The sequence below is a fragment of the Asparagus officinalis genome, chromosome 5 (genome assembly GCF_001876935.1).
Source record: "Asparagus officinalis chromosome 5, Aspof.V1, whole genome shotgun sequence".
Taxonomy (NCBI): domain Eukaryota; kingdom Viridiplantae; phylum Streptophyta; class Magnoliopsida; order Asparagales; family Asparagaceae; genus Asparagus; species Asparagus officinalis.
The window spans coordinates 72,676,007-72,693,070 of record NC_033798.1 but is presented as its reverse complement, the minus strand read 5'-3'; the positions used below and the strand labels follow the sequence as shown (position 1 = coordinate 72,693,070).

Here is a 17,064-nt window from a genome sequence, read left to right as displayed (position 1 = left end):
TTTATTTAAGTAGCTTTATATTACATGATATGCACACCTTTTGGTCTTATTTGTTCCCTAGTATATGCTTTTAGGTTGACAATTATTTTCCTCTTGTCCAGTCTGTGGTCCATTCTATGTGGACTAACACAGATTATGACTTTTCCTTACAGAATAAGTTTGTATTTATATATGTATTTGTGAATAATAATGAAGAAAAGTAAGATATTTACGATAATTCTAATCATATCTCGTCCGTTTAGAAATCATTCATTTACTCTCGATATTTATTCGTTTCTTAATTAGTGTTTTTTAACACTTGGCAGATTAACTGTGCAGGTAGACTAGGAGAAAAGCATCCTATGTTTTTTTGCAGTCACATTTACATTTCGATTTTTGGAAAATAAAATCAGCAAAAAGATTGAGATTTGGAATTCAGAGTGGATTCTGATTTTATTACGTAATGCTAAATATGTAAGTTGGAACTTGGATAATTTTAAAATTCAATAATTCAAGAATTGGCATTTATTTGATGTACATTTACTGTCATGGACTTGCTAGATCTTATAAAAACTTGAGATCTAAAACCATAACGTCATAATTAATTCGAAGAGATTAACAAGAATCAAAAGAGCGGAAGCTTATACCTGAATCCATAGATGAAACTTGAGATGGGTTTTGGATCTTCTAACCTTAGGGTTTCTCTAGCCAAATTTCTCTCTAGATGGGGGTGAAAAGAATTAGAGAATGTAACCCTAGATTAGGGACCATAACCCCTTATTTATAGATGTTGTACATTTATAATTTGGCCCCTCATCAAATCACAATTACAACCTGGTATCTGCAGATATAACCCCATGACTTATTTAAATACCCATTAACCCAAATTAATTAATCACTTTAGTGGGTTATCCTGAAGGATAGCAATACACATTGATTAATCATATGTGCCCACAAATAGATTTATTAGATTAAATCCAACAATCTCCCACTTGGGTACCATATGATTCCTTAAATTGTGTATAACCTTATGAGCTCAAAAATTGCTATCACTGAAAAGGTATTTCCGAACAATCTCGTCCATTGACTATATCAATATAGGATCAAAGCGGCATTCGTCACATTTATCGTGACTCGACCCATCAATGGTCACATATACCAACACAATCAAACGACATAGATCAATCATAGATATGCAGCATGAAAATTACATGCAATGTAATCAGTACATGTCTATTTTTAACTGGTCCTACTTTAGTGAGGTCAAAACCAAACATAATGTAACAGAGTGTCTTAACTGAATACTTTATTCTGATCAGACAATACAACCAAACACAGAGCACCACAATTATAAACTCCCACTAAATCATGATATCCTCAAATAATATCACACTCATATGAGCAGTATGCTCATGAAAGACCCTGGGTGGCAATCCCTTAGTAAGAGGATCAGCTATCATGGAGTTAGTCTCAATGTGCTCTATAGATATATGTCCACTCTGTACCCTTTCTTTCACAACCAGGAACTTAATGTCAATATGTTTTGACTTAGTTGAGCTCCTGTTGTTATTGGAATACATTACTGCAGATTTATTGTCACAATATAACCTTAGTGGTCTTTCCATATTTTCCAAAATGCGCAGTCTCGTGACAAAGTTTCGCAGCCATATTCCCTGATTTGATACCTCATAGCAAGCTACAAATTCTGCTGCCATAGTGGAGGAAGCTACAAGTGTTTGTTTAACATTTTTCTATGATATAGCTCCTCCTGCTAACATATAAATGTAGCCTGATGTAGACTTTCTGCTATCTTGGCATCCAGCAAAATCAGAATCAGAGTACCCAATGACCTCCAGTTGTTTTGATTTTCTGTATGTGAGCATGTAATCTTTTGTTTTCTGAAGATACCTCATAACCCTTTTGACTGCTATCCAATGATCCATACCAGGGTTGCTTAAGTATCTGCCTAACATCCCAACAATGTACGCAATATCCGGACGCGTACATACCTGAGCATACATTAGACTTCCTACAGCCGAAGCATAAGGAATCTTCTGTATTTCCTGAATTTTAAGGTTACCTTTAGGGCACTGATTGAGACTAAACTTGTCTACTTTAGCAACAGGGGTATCTCCTGGTCTGCAGTCTTGCATGTCAAACCTTTTAAGTACTTTATCGATATAGCTCTTTTGTGATAATCCAAGTATACCTCGAGAGCGATCTCGATGTATCTGGATTCCTAATATAAAAGAGGCGTCCCAAGATCTTTCATCTCAAAATTCTTTGATAGAAATCTCTTGGTTTCGTGCAACATGCCTATATCATTAGTGGCAAGCAATATGTTATCAACATACAGAACCAGAAAGATATACTTACTCCCACTGAACTTGTGATATACACAGTCATCAACAATGTTCATCTCAAAACCGAACGAGACAATTATTTGTTGAAACTTATGATACCATTGACGAGGAGCTTGCTTGAGTCCATAGATGGATTTCCTTAATTTGCAGACCATATTCTTTGGGTCTCCTGACACAAAGTTTTCTGGTTGCACCATATAAATCATCTCATCAATGTCTCCATTGAGAAATACAGTCTTAACATCCATCCGATGTAACTCAAGATCATAATGAGCAACAAGTGCCATGATTATTCTGAAAGAGTCTTTCGATGAAACCGGAGAGAAAGTCTCTGTATAATCAATGCCTTCCTTTTGAGTATAGCCTTTAGCCACAAGACGTGCCTTATACCTCTCCACATTACCATTTGCATCCCGCTTGGTTTTAAAAATCCATTTACAACCAATTGGTTTTGCACCTTCTGGTAATGGGACAAGTTCCCAAACCTTATTGTCTTGCATAGACTTGTACTCTTCATTCATGGCATCAATCCACTGTTGAGAGTTAGAACTTTTCATGGCCTGAGAGAAGTTGATTGGATCATCTTCTAACATTCCACTACTTTCCTCATGTTCTTGGAGAAATACAATATAATCATCCGGAATAGCATTTCTCCTTTCTCTCGTGGATCTCCTTAATGGCACTGGTTCTTGAGGTTGTTGAGTTTGTTCTTCTGGAACAGGGAGTTGTTCAACATTATCATCTTGAGGTTCCGGATTTACTTCTTGAGCAACAACAGGTATAGGAACCTGAATATTGTCAAAAGTAACTGTATGGATTGGATCTGAAGCCAATTCCTCCTCAAAACTAATGTCTCTAACCTTATTTCTCCCCCCAAACTCAACATCCTCAAAGAAGGTTGTTGTTCCCGCCTCAAAAATATTCCTTAGTATGGGATCATAAAACTTATAGCCTCTAGAGCGTTCAAAGTACCCAATAAAGTAGCTGCTAACTGTTTTGGAGTCCAATTTCTTTTCATTTGGCCTATAAGGCCTTGCCTCAGCTAGACATCCTCAAATATATAAATGCTTTAAACTGGGCTTTCGACCAGTCCAAAGCTCATAAGGTGTTTTAGCAACTGCTTTACTTGGTACTCTATTCAGAATGTAAGCTGCTGTCTTAAGTGCTTCTCCCCAGAGTAACTCTGGTAAAGAAGAATGAGAGATCATGCTTCTTACCATATCCTTAAGAGTCATGTTTCATCTTTCAGCTACACCATTCATGCTAGGTGAGCCCGGCATTATGTACTGTGGGACGATACTGCATTCCTCTAGGTATCTATCAAATGGTCATGGACGTTATTCACCTGAACTATCATATCTACCGTAGTACTCACCACCACGATCAGATCTAACGGTTTTAATTCTTCTGTTGAGTTGATTCTCAACTTCAGCTTTATAGGCTTTGAACATGTCCAGAGACTCAGATTTTTCATGAATAAGATATAGGTGCCCATAACGTGAGTAATCGTCTATGAATGATATAAAATATTGTTGACCATTCCAGGATTCCGTAGGGAATGGCCCACAAATATCCGTATGTATCAATTCTAAGACATCCGAAGATCTGTTGGCACCTAATCTTTTCACTTTGGTCTGTTTTCCCTTGATACATTCAACACATACGTCGAAGTCCGAAAAATCAAGGGAATCCAAAATGCCATCAGACACAAGACGCTCAACTCTACCTTTTGAGATATGACCTAAGCGCTTATGCCATAATGTCGCCGAATTTTCCTTATTTAATTTACGCTTAGTACCACGTGATTCCACATGCAAGGATTCATTGTAAGAAGCAATTGTATCAAGCAAATATAGGTTGTCATAAGTACTCAAGTAACCGGTTCCCACAACATTTGAATTAAAAGATAAACTGAATTGACTGTTTTCAAATAAACAAGAATAACCTGATTTGTCCAATACAGAAACAAAAATTAAATTTCGTCTAAAAGACGATACTACAAAAGTATCTTTCAAATCCAGATAAGAACCAGTTGCTAACAACAACCTAAAGTGCTCAATTGCTTCCACATCTACTAATTGTCCGTCGCCCACAAAGATGTGTCTTTCAACATCACTTGGCTTTCGGTAGCTCAGGCAACCCTGCATAGAAACACTTATGTGAGTAGTAGCACCAGAGTCTAACCACCAAGTGTTTCTAGGTACTGAAGCTAAATTAACCTCAGAACAGACCAAAGTAAGGAACGTACCCTTATTAGCACGCCAGGCGTGATATTTTGTACAATCCTTCTTTACGTGTCCAGGCTTGTTACAGAAGAAACAACCCTGATTATCCTTATGTTGTTTCTTCTGAACTAGACCCTTAGCAGCTTCATTATCATTCTTCCTTTTCTTGCCCTTATCCTTAGAGGCATAGGCCAAGTGAGCACTTTCTGTCTTATCTTGCTTCAACATGTCTTCTTCTTGCACACAGTATGAAATGAGCTCATTTAGAGTCCATTTATCCTTTTGGCAGTTATAACTGACCTTAAACTAATTGAATTGTGCAGGAAGAGACAACAAAATCAGATACACTAATAACTCATCACAAAGATCGAGTTTAAGTGCCTTAAGCTTTGAAGCAATATGAGACATTTCCATAATGTACTCCCTGATATTTCATTTGCCCTTATACTTCATTGAAATCAAGCGAGCTAAGAGCGTGCTTGTTTCTACCTTATCGTTTTTCGCAAAACGCTTCTCAATTTCGGCAAGGAAATCTTTAGCCTTAGTAATCCATTCGGATTCTATGCCCCTGAAGGCTTCAGGAACGCCGCGCTTAATGATCATAAGACTCATGCGATTTGAACGCTCCCACTTCTCATACTCCTTCTTTGCATCAAGAGTGTTATCCGCATTGAGAGGTTGGGGTTGTTCAGTTCTTAATGCATAGTCAAGATCCATGCAGCCAAGAATAATTAATATGTTCTCTTTCCAAACCTTGAAGTTTGTCCCATTTAGCATGGGAATTGAGTTGATGTTAGCAGAAATTGTTGCAGCAGATGCATTAGCTGAAATAAAACAAAAATGCTCACATCAATAACCATAATCAATAAAATTCAAATAATGACAATCCCCATCCAAGATACCGGCACAACATTAATATCAAGTCTTTGGACAGTAATATTAACTTGTAAGTGATACCTTGTTGCAATGATCAAACATTGACAATAACTCATGTCAAATAATGAAACTATCTTTGGATCGATTCATTATTCACATGTAAACCTTATAATTGTCACACGCTTATCATCACAGATGTGTATACAGTCTAAATAAATATTAACATTCATTTGGGGCGATTAAATATTTACACAAAAGCATACACACAAACATCTCACATTCCTCATGAACAATCTACACAAGAGAGGTTACTTTGGCAACTTCTTGTTTCAATTAATCAATTGGAGTGAGAGACAACATTAATACCTTAGTGTCATAATATTTGAATTAAATAATTGATTAAAAAACAAATTAGATTTAAATTAAAAGGTTTTAATTTAAATCAACTGAATTTCTAAAAAAACTTAATTAGGGTCTCATAGCTTAATTAGGGCCTATAACTTAATTGAATAAATTAAGTATACCAAAGTGGACCCATGAAAAACCGAGGCTTAACCATAGTGAACATGGAGTTCGCTTGACTTCGAACGCGAGGTTCGACTGTATTGAGTACAAGACTCACTTAAGCATGAACGCGAGGTTCGTCTGAAAATGAACGTGATGTTCAACTTGAGAACGAACGCGAGGTTCGTTTGAAAAATGAACGCGAGGTTTGACTTGAATTGAGCGCGAGGCTCACCTAAGAACTGAGCGCGAGGCTCAACTTGAATTGAGCGCGAGGCTCACCTGAGAACAAACGCGAAGTTCGTTTGAAATTGAGCGCGGGGCTCAACCTGAATTGAGCGCGAGGCTCACCTGAGAACAAACGCTAAGTTCGTCTGAATTGAGCGCGAAGCTCACCTGAGAACGAACGCGAAGTTCGTTTGAAATTGAGCGTGAGGCTCAACCTGAGAACGAACACGAAGTTCGTCTGAATTGAGCACGAAGCTCACCTGAGAACGAACGCGAAGTTCGTTTGAAATTGAGCACGAGGCTCAACCTGAGAACGAACGCGAAGTTCGTCTGAATTGAGAGCGAAGCTCACCTGAGAACGAACACGAAGTTCGTTTGAAGCTTTCAAGCCTCGCCAAAATAGGTAACCACCTCCTTAATTTTTACCATGTTTTCACGCACGAACCCTTAGGGTTTCAAACTGAAACCGCCGCCGCCATTGCTCCGGCACCCAAGAGGTCGAAACCCTAGGGTTTCCTGACGCCGCCGTCGCCGTCGGAGTCGAGAGCGAGGCCGCCAGCCAAAGTTCGCCGGCAAGGAGCACGGGACCGAAGACCAAACCCAAAAAATTCCTCGATTTTTATTTTCAAAAACCAGATCCATAATCGGAAAAATTTTCGTGATCTAGATCCAAGAAAATTCCAAAAAATTCCAAAATGTTACTGTTCATGACAAATTTTTTACTGTTCATCCGAAAAATAAAAACATACCTGTTCATCCGAACTTTATTGTTCATCCGAGAACAGATCTTAATCCAAAAAAAAACCCAGAGATTTAAGATCAAAAACCCAATTTTAAAACTTAAATCCCTAAGAATTAATCAAATGTGGCTCTGATACCACTTGTTAGATCTTATAAAAACTTGAGATCTAAAACCATAACGCCATGATTAATTCGAAGAGATTAACAAGAATCAAAAGAGCGGAAGCTTATACCTGAATCCATAGATGAAACTTGAGATGGGTTTTGGATCTTCTAACCTTAGGGTTTCTCTAGCCAAATTTCTCTCTAGATGGGGGTGAAGAGAAATAGAGAATGTAACCCTAGATTAGGGACCATAACCCCTTATTTATAGATGTTGTACATTTGCAATTTGGCCGCTCATCAAATCACAATTACAACCTGGTATCTGCACATATAACCCCATGACTTATTTAAATACACATTAACCCAAATTAATTGATCACTTTAGTGGGTTATCCTGAAGGATAGCAATACACATTGATTAATCATATGTGCCCACAAATAGATTTATTAGTTTAAATCCAACAGGATTTGCCACTTTCTTTACTCACACCCTCTCTTTCTCCCTCCTCCTTATCCATTGCTCTCAGGGCAATGGTTAGCAAAACTCAACTCAATTCCTTTTCTCTTATGATCTTTGACCTTTCTAGATAGAAATACAAAACAAGATTTGATTATACTAATATTTAAAAAGTCCGTACGACCACCAATTAAAATTTTGATGGGTTCCAAATTCTAATTCTAATTTCCCCCCAAGAACCATAGTGTTAACATATCATTTAAGTATGAGTTATGAGGCTGTTTGGTTGGGGGAATGGAGCTAAAAAATATATTGTTATTAGAAAATGCGAAAGCCTGTACGCTTTGCATAAAAAATTACAAGGATTATCGTAACGGATTTGATCATACTCCCTTTAAAAACACGAGTTCGGAAAAATCTTTCTGTAGACAAAAATACCCCTACAAAGTTTGAATTATCCTATCTATAATCAAATTCTAATTTTTAAATTAATAATGATTTATTCTATGGTCCTAACAGTGTACCAACTCAAACTCCTGATTAAACTTTATACTAACAACATTCTTTATATATAAATCCTAGATTGATAACAAATCCCCGATTAAACTCCAACAATAATATTCTTATCTGTAGACTCAAACTTTAATTGGACTATTTCCTTATTCTTAAGACTCCAACAACATTCTTATTCTTATCTGTAGACTCAAACTTTAATTGGACTATTTCCTTATTCTTAAGACTCCAACAACATTCTTATCCGTAGACTCCTAGACTCAAACTTTAATTGGACTATTTCCTTATTCTTAAGACTCCAACAACATTCTTATCCGTAGACTCCAACATTCTTATCTGTACACAATAATTAGGTGAGATCCCCGATTTAATTTGCTTTGATTATCATTCATAAACTGATTATTTATAACAAATCCGTGATTTTTTTAATTTGATTAGTTGCTTGTTGTTTACTTGGAGTTCTTATATTAGTATTTGATTACAGTGTTTACAAGCATAATGGAGAAAAGAAGAGCATGACCGTTACTCAATTCGAACTTACTGATGCTAGATGATGCTTTCCGTGCTGGGATGAACCGGCTTTTAAGGTTTTTTTTCTCTTCACTTTTTTTTTTTTGTGATTTGGCGAATACAGACTGAGAGTAGGATTTGTTTATTTTCTAATAAGGTTAGGAAATTCAGAAGACCAATCAAAGTAGTTCTTTCATGTTGTTAGATATTTTGCTCTAGCTTCTTATTTATTGACCGGATTTTTATATTTCATATTGAAAATGAGTTCTCATGCTTTGTAGTTTGAAGAATAAATACTCTGTCACACCCTGGGCCCTTGAGCCCGTTGGGACAATGTAGTGGGATTCATGAAGTGCAACGCATGGTTTGGTTCAATCCCCTGCTAAAATTGACTATTATTATCTGTAGACTTAAATTTTATACACAATTCAAATCCTAATAAAATCCCCGATTGATTAAATATTGTTTTCCCCGATTGATTAGATATTGTTTTCCCCGATTGATTGTAACACAATTCAAATCCTAATAAAACTCTAACTATGACTATTACTTGTCACATGCAATACCTCGTGTCTATATATAAACAAAGAAATTACACAATTTTTATAGTAACGTCATCTTCTTCAACATGTATGTTTATTTTTTTTATTTTCATGATTATTCTTTAGAAATATTGTGTATTTGATTTAAGGGAAAAATGTGTCCAGGCCCCAAAAACAGAAACATCATGTGCTGCAGCCCCTCCTAGTTTCCCCCATGTGGTTCAGCCCCTTGAAATGTGAGATTTTGTGCTGCAGCCCCTTTTTAACAATTATTACATGCCAGCTAAGCTAAAATCCCCAAAATAACCTTATCTCCTCTCCTCAATCAAACCCAGCTCTCTCTCTCTCTCTTTTTAAAAACAAGGGCTTTCTCAAGCTCGTCACCCTGGCCCTCGCCCTCCTCGCCGTCGCCACCTCCGCCTAGGCTCCCAAGCCTCCCCCGGGTCCTCCGCCCGACCTCGTCGCGGTAGCTCGCCGTCGCTCCTCGTCTCGCCCTCGACTACGCCGGAGTTCGCCGCTGCGCCTGCCACTTTTGATCTCCATGTTATTAGATTCTTTTCACAGAATGTAGAGGAGATGATAATGCAGGAATCAAGACTTTGTTTAAATAGGGGATTGGTTTGGTCGTCGTAGTTAAGGAACTTATGAGAGGTACTTGACATTCTGCTAAGTGAAGTCGAGAAAAGCAGTAACTTCAGTAGTGAAAGGGACTTATTTATATATGAATTTTGATTATACCCATATGCCATGGCAGGGGTCCTTGCAACATCCTCTATATCTTTAATGATCGACTTCAGCAGAGCAACATGTATTTCTCCCAATAATTTTGAATCCTGCAGAGATACGAGGCTAAATCAATATGAAGCAACTAGCAAGGCAGGGTATGCAGAACAACCAGGTGCAGAAAAAGCATAGTCCAGCATTGATTTGGTTAGCCAACATATGCAGAGTACGATTATTAAGGTTGATAATGTATATTTTCAATGAATATTATCATTTTTCAGACCTAATTTTGTTCCCACGGATTTAAGGAGAAGAAAACAATGAAAACTTGTGAAATTAGAAAAGTATGTGAGCAGTAAAATCAGTGGGTTAGTTTTAATCTGCACAGTGTTAGTTCTATTCTGTAGCGTGTTAGTTCTAATCTGCACAGTGTTAGTTCTATTCTGTAGCGTGTTAGTTCTAATCTGCACAGTGTTAGTTCTATTCTGTAGCGTGTTAGTTCTAATCTGCACAGTATTAGTTCTATTCTGTAGCGTGTTAGTTCTAATCTGCACAGTGTTAGTTCTATTCTGTAGCGTGTTAGTTCTATTTTGCACAGTGTTAGTTCTATTCTGTAGCGTGTTAGTTCTATTCTGCACAGTGTTAGTTCTATTCTGTAGCGTGTTAGTTCTAATCTGCACAGTGTTAGTTCTAATTTCTACCACGTTAGTTCTATTTTATACCGCGTTAGTTCTAATTTATACCAAGTTAGTTCTAATTTATATCACGTTAGTTCTAATTTATACCAAGTTAGTTCTAATTTATACCACGTTAGTTTTATTTTATGCTGCGTTAGTTCTAATTTATATCAAGTTAGTTCTATTTTATTCTACGTTAGTTTTAATTATCACCAAGAGGATGACGGCCTCTGCAGTGAGGACGTCCTCTGCAGTGACAAGACTGGGACTCTAACCCTCAACAAGCTCACCGTCGACAAGAGCCTCATCGAGGTCTTCGCCAAGGGTGTCGACAGAGACGGAGTTGTTTTGTATGCTGCGAGGGCCTCTAGGATGGAGAACCAGGACGCTATTGATGCTTCCATTGTCAACATGCTCGCTGATCCTAAAGAGGTAATCAAAGATCTTTTTTTTGTACACACAAACAGAAGTATCGGGGTCAGTTAAGTAGCAACTCCCAAAACAAATTTGAGACAAGTTCGACTCAATTTTGGACAGAAGATGGACCAAAACAAAACCAATTTGAGACAAGTTTGACTCAAAAGAAAACAAGTTTAAGTCGTGGTCCTTTTTTTTTTTTGCAAACTAGGACTAGGACCTAAACTGGTTTTCTTCCACTAACCTAGTTTAAGTGAAGTTGCCAAGCAGGCTCTCATATCCAATACTCATATCGCGAATTTATATTGTTGAGTAGGCGAGAGCCGGGATCAAGGAGGTGCACTTCCTTCCCTTCAACCCAGTCGAGAAGCGCACGGCCATCACCTACATCGACGAGAGCGGAAAATGGCACAGGGCAAGCAAAGGCGCACCCGAACAGATCATCGACCTCTGCAACATGACCAAACACGCCAAGCATAAGGTCCACAAGATGATTGATCAGTTTGCTGATCGTGGCCTTAGATCATTGGGTGTTGCAAGGCAAGAAGTCACAGAGGCGACCAAGGAGAGCGAGGGCGCACCGTGGCAGTTCGTGGGGTTGCTCCCGCTCTTCGATCCACCGAGGCACAACAGCGCTGAGACCATCCGTCGTGCCCTAAACCTCGGCGTCAATGTCAAGATGATCACAGGTGATCAGCTCGCTATCGGTAAAGAGACCGGAAGAAGGCTTGGTATGGGGACTAACATGTACCCGTCCACTATTCTTCTTGGTGACAAAAACAACGAGCTTGACATTGATGAGCTTATCGAGAAGGCTGACGGATTTGCAGGAGTCTTCCCAGGTATGCAACATATATTTTATACTAACGTAGTATAAAATAGAACTAACTTGGTATAAATTAGAACTAACGCGGTATAAAATAGAACTAACGTGGTATAAATTAGAACTAACTTGGTATAAATTAGAACTAACTTGGTATAAATTAGAACTAACGCGGTATAAAATAGAACTAACGTGGTATAAATTAGAACTAACACGCTACAGAATAGAACTAACACTGTGCAGAATAGAACTAACACGCTACAGAATAGAACTAACACTGTGCAGAATAGAACTAACATGCTACAGAATAGAACTAACACTGTGCAGAATAGAACTAACACGCTACAGAATAGAACTAACATTGTGCAGATTAGAACTAACACGCTACAGAATAGAACTAACATTGTGCAGATTAGAACTAACACGCTACAGAATAGAACTAACACTGTGCAGATTAGAACTAACACTCTACAGAACAGAACTAACACTGTGCAGATTAGAACTAACACGCTACAGAATAGAACTAATACTGTGCAGATTAGAACTAACACGCTACAAAATAGAACTAACACTGTGCAGATTAGAACTAACCCACTGATTTTACTGCTCACATACTTTTCTAATTTCACAAGTTTTCATTGTTTTCTTCTCCTTAAATCTGTGGGAACAAAATTAGTTCTGAAAAATGATAATATTCATTGAAAATATACATTATCAACCTTAATAATCGTACTCTGCATATGCTGGCTGACCAAATCAATGCTGGACTATGCTTTTTCTGCACCTGGTTGTTCTGCATACCCTGCCTTGCTAGTTGCTTCATATTGATTTAGCCTCGTATCTCTGCAGGATTCAAAATTATTGGGAGAAATACATGTTGCTCTGCTGAAGTCGATCATTAAAGATATAGAGGATGTTGCAAGGACCCCTGCCATGGCATATGGGTATAATCAAAATTCATGTATAAATAAGTCCCTTTCACTACTGAAGTTACTGCTTTTCTCGACTTCACTTAGCAGAATGTCAAGTACCTCTCATAAGTTCCTTAACTACGACGACCAAACCAATCTGGCATGTAATAATTGTTAAAAAGGGGCTGCAGCACAAAATGTCACACTTCAAGGGGCTGAACCACATGGGGGAAAGTAGGAGGGGCTGCAGCACATGAAATTTCTATTTTGGGGGCCTGGACACATTTTTCCCTTGATTTAATGGTGATACTTATTTTACACTGTAATTATTTTTTATGGCAATTGATAATTTTTTAAAATTTCTTTAATTTTTATGCAGAATTTAGAGGATTAAGGATTTGATTGTTGCAGGTTCATGTTTAATACTATTTTAATTTAGATTTATTTGATTATATATTTTATTTGATTAAACCGAATAGAAATCAGATACTTTTCCTCTTCCTTTTTTTATCTTTTTTTTATTTTGTTATTTGCATGCTTTTAATTAGTTTCTATTTTTGCGTAGATTACAACACATTCATACTCAGTCAAGGCTCTTTTATTATAAGGCATAATATCAAAATAACTTAATTTTATATATTTAGTCGCTTTTATAGTAATATTTGGTACCTTTTATATTCGTTTTGCCAATTCTACATCACTTGCAAGTTCTTCTTCCACGTGCAAGTAGCTGTCAGATTTCCATCTCATTTAATATTGGCCTGTGCAAGTAGCATAGGTTCTTAATTATTTCCTCATCAGTATTTCTATTAAGGGAGATGTTAGTATCCAAAAGGAGGAAGTTTTATTGTGACTTTTTAATTGTCTATGACATAAAAATATAAATTTTGATGATAACTTAGATAACAATACAGTAAACGTCAGTTCTAAACTTTCTTACAACCTTGCAATAACAGTAAGTTTAACAAGTTACAATATAATTTCTCCTTAGCTTCCGAATGAGGAATTTTAGTCCCCAATGTATTCGTAGAACGGAGGACATGAATTTCTTATTATACTCCTTCAACAATATAATTTTTTCATCACATTATTTTCAAGTGCTTAATTCACTTAAAAAGCACCATTTGGTCATGCAAAAAAAGCCATGTAGATCATCAAAAGCGTTTTGCAAACACAATTATTTCATGATGCATTGACACATTTGTGTGAAATCATTCACATACGAAGTTCCATGAATGCAGACAGAAGAAAGTCCGAGCATATGGGGAAGATGTTGCTAATACATAAGGATCCTCTGATTTTATTCCTTTCTGGAATTTGGATGTTTAAACATTCTTTCTGGATTATAAAAAATAATCCCCCCCCCCTCCTTTGTTTTCCCCTTTTATCCTCATTTCTTTTGTGCTAACATCATCTCATTTCCTATAAGAAATGCCCATATCCCTTCCTAGCTCTTGGTCAATTAAAAACTTAGAATTCACAGAGATTTTTTTGGAATCTTTGAGTTGTAAGAACATGAAAATCATTTGACCACAACTTATTCTAATCGTTCTTGTGAATTCTTCTTCTTCTTCTTCTTACATACACACTCTACTAAACTCTAGTTTAATAAATAAATATATGAATATGATTGTCTTAGCCCCAAATTTATCAATAAAAGGATACTTTCCCAGTTTAGCTTAAAAATCCATTACATTTATTTTTATTAATATTTAAATAAAATACTAATATATCTAATAATTCAATTTTACATATTTGAACTCAAGATGAATCTGACTTATTTAAAGTAATGAAATAAATATAAAAGATTTTTTTAATATTTAACCACGTGCAATGCATGTGCATAAAAACTAGTAGGAGAAAAAGAAGCAGCTTCCCAAAAGGAAAATAAAAAATAAAAAATGCCAGCTCATCAAATAACAAGATTCTAATTTAAATCTACAGAAAATGATGTAGAGTTTACACCATTTTTTTACAAAAATTTTTACACCAATTATTATCAGTCAAAAAGCTGAGTTTGCAATGCAAATACATTTTTCTCAATAAAATTATAAATAACCCAAAAAACAAACTTTAAGTTGACTTCCAGCAACAAATGTTGCATGAAACAGTTGATGCTACAACATTTGATGCAATTCATTTTTGCGGCAAACCAGACGGCCCCATATAGATTGGTCACAATATGATATGTGGAAATTTCTTGCCTACGAAGATGTGATCATGCAGTGACTATTGAGCAAGAAATCTATGTGATAAAACAACTAAAAAATGATACGTATTTCTGATATAATTTACCCTTAACAAGGATAGAGATCTTCTATATCCTTAATTGTAGAGATCCTCTACAATTTACCAATCAAAACTCTTCACTCAATGGACCTCATGAATGATATTAACTATCTAAATAATATAAAAATACTTTTAATTATGAGATCTACTGAGATAAGCCAATAGTATTAGTCTACCTAACAAACTGTAGGCATTCTCTACAATCAAGGTTGTATAGAATTCGAACCCAACACTAGTTATCTAAGATTTGTAGATAAGCATGCTAAGACTTTAGATTCAGTTGTTTGATCTATATGACATTGAATTGCATTTTTTTATCGACTAGTATGGTGTACGTGCATTGCACGTGTTTCCATTTCCTATTTATATACAATGATAGTTTTATGTACCTAATGTATATTTTTTTTATATACGGTATTTTAAATCATTTCGATTTGCAATTGATAATTTATTAGATATCAAATCAGTTTTTCCAGTCATGAGTTTGTACATTCTATTTAGGGTAAATACAACAATGCCTCTAAATAAACTTTTAAACTTTTAAAATATCGCGAAACCTCCTTAAGTTCTAGTTTTCTCAGGAAAACACTTTCAATGTTTAACAGAAATACAAATTTCATTGGCAAAAATATCGCCCTGCATAAACCTACATGTATGCGAAAAAGAACAAAGTCAAGATTAACGCTATTAAGAAGAGTTTTCTAAAAATTGTTAAAAGTTTAAGGGGACTTACTGAGATCGCTAAAGATTAGTAGGGTTTTATGACATTTTACACATTAAGTGATATTATTTAGAGAATGCCCAAATTTAAGGGGTTTTCTGAAAGGCTAAAAAGCATTAGGTACCTTGTAATTCATTAATTAACTTAGTTATTTATTAAATTATTTATTTAGTTAATAATAACTAACTTGTTAATATAGAATAATTTTAGCCTCAAATTAATAAGCTACATAAATAAGACATGAGTCCTTTTTGCTCCTTTAATTCAATGCATGTAATCATGTAAGGAATCACCAAAAACCTCATAGTTAACAAAATCTCGCATGAACATAGTTTTAGACAAAGACAGAATGTGAAAATAGATGGAAACTTAATTATTATTTATTAAATGAATCACATATATTCAAATCATCTCTAAAAAAGGCAAAAAACAATTCATTGGAGAAGTTTGATAAAATATTATTATTATTTATAGTGATTTAGTGGGAGAGAAATAGTGGTAACATTTTTTATCATCTTAGCAAATAAATTTATATTTAGTCTATCAAGAGTTAGTGGAGGAGTGTTATGGGTGAGTGTTTAATTTCAAATTTAATGGCAATCAACCGGGAGGTTATGAAAAATTGTGCGTATATCTTCATGTATGTATGCATGGATGTGCAAGCAATGAAGAGGTTATGAAAACTTGAGCATGTATATGAATGGACGTGTTGGAGGATGTTATGGGAAGAAATATTTTAACATGGCAACCTACTTTTATAATAGTATCAGATTAGATTAGATTATATAATTCTTGACGCGTGATTAATTGATTATCATTCCACATATTAACTTCTTCATATAATTAACCAGACTTCTGCTAGTTTAATGAATGTGAGATTACAGATGATGGGTCGTGGTCTAGGCTATGTTGTGTCTTTAATGAGACAGGCAACCGACAACTACTACAAAACTAAGATATGTTATTATAGTTTCAACCAAAATTTATTAAGGTTGTTAGGGCTGGTGTAAGTCCCTATCATTATTTCATGCTTAAGTTTGGAGATGGTCGCAAAAATGTACTATGTGTTAACCTGGGTATGCTTGTCATTGTTTATAAAATTAATGCCTATGACAGACAAACATAGGTGAAGCACTACATTCTTCTTTTGAGAATCATCATTCAGCACGTAGCACCTATAATTATGTAAATATCAATTATATGCAGTCACGATGACTGTAACAGTAACAGCTATCACTTGCAGTTGCCTGCACTACGATTTTATTTGCAAAATTTTGCAATTGGTATTTGCAATTCTTGTGTTAGATGTTTGTTTTAGGGGGTCAGATGTCATCGATTTTGTGTAGGGATTGGTTATTAACCGGCGTTGCAGTCTAAGGCTTCATTTAGAACTTGGCAACATTTGGAGCTGCAGCTTAGCACAAATTATCTGTGAAAGCAATCACTGGCACTAGAAGGTA

General features: G+C 35.9%; 1 protein-coding gene across 1 annotated transcript; it reads left to right on the top strand.

Moving 5' to 3' along the window:
- Window positions 9,791–12,996, top strand: LOC109842006 (plasma membrane ATPase 2-like). The gene is made up of 4 exons (XM_020410927.1): window positions 9,791–9,924; window positions 10,644–10,875; window positions 11,177–11,702; window positions 12,974–12,996. Exons 1-4 carry the CDS (start codon window positions 9,791–9,793, stop codon window positions 12,994–12,996), a joined length of 915 nt encoding a protein of 304 aa, XP_020266516.1.

What these genes read in the sequence shown, in the direction of transcription:
- LOC109842006 (XM_020410927.1), top strand. Translation starts at nt 9,791, where the DNA reads ATGGCAGGGGTCCTTGCAACATCCTCTATATCTTTAATGATCGACTTC. An exon ending in TGCTCGCTGATCCTAAAGAG is followed by an intron (nt 10,876 to 11,176) that starts GTAATCAAAGAT and finishes ATTGTTGAGTAG; the next exon opens with GCGAGAGCCGGGATCAAGGA. An exon ending in ATTTGCAGGAGTCTTCCCAG is followed by an intron (nt 11,703 to 12,973) that starts GTATGCAACATA and finishes ATTTTTATGCAG; the next exon opens with AATTTAGAGGATTAAGGATT.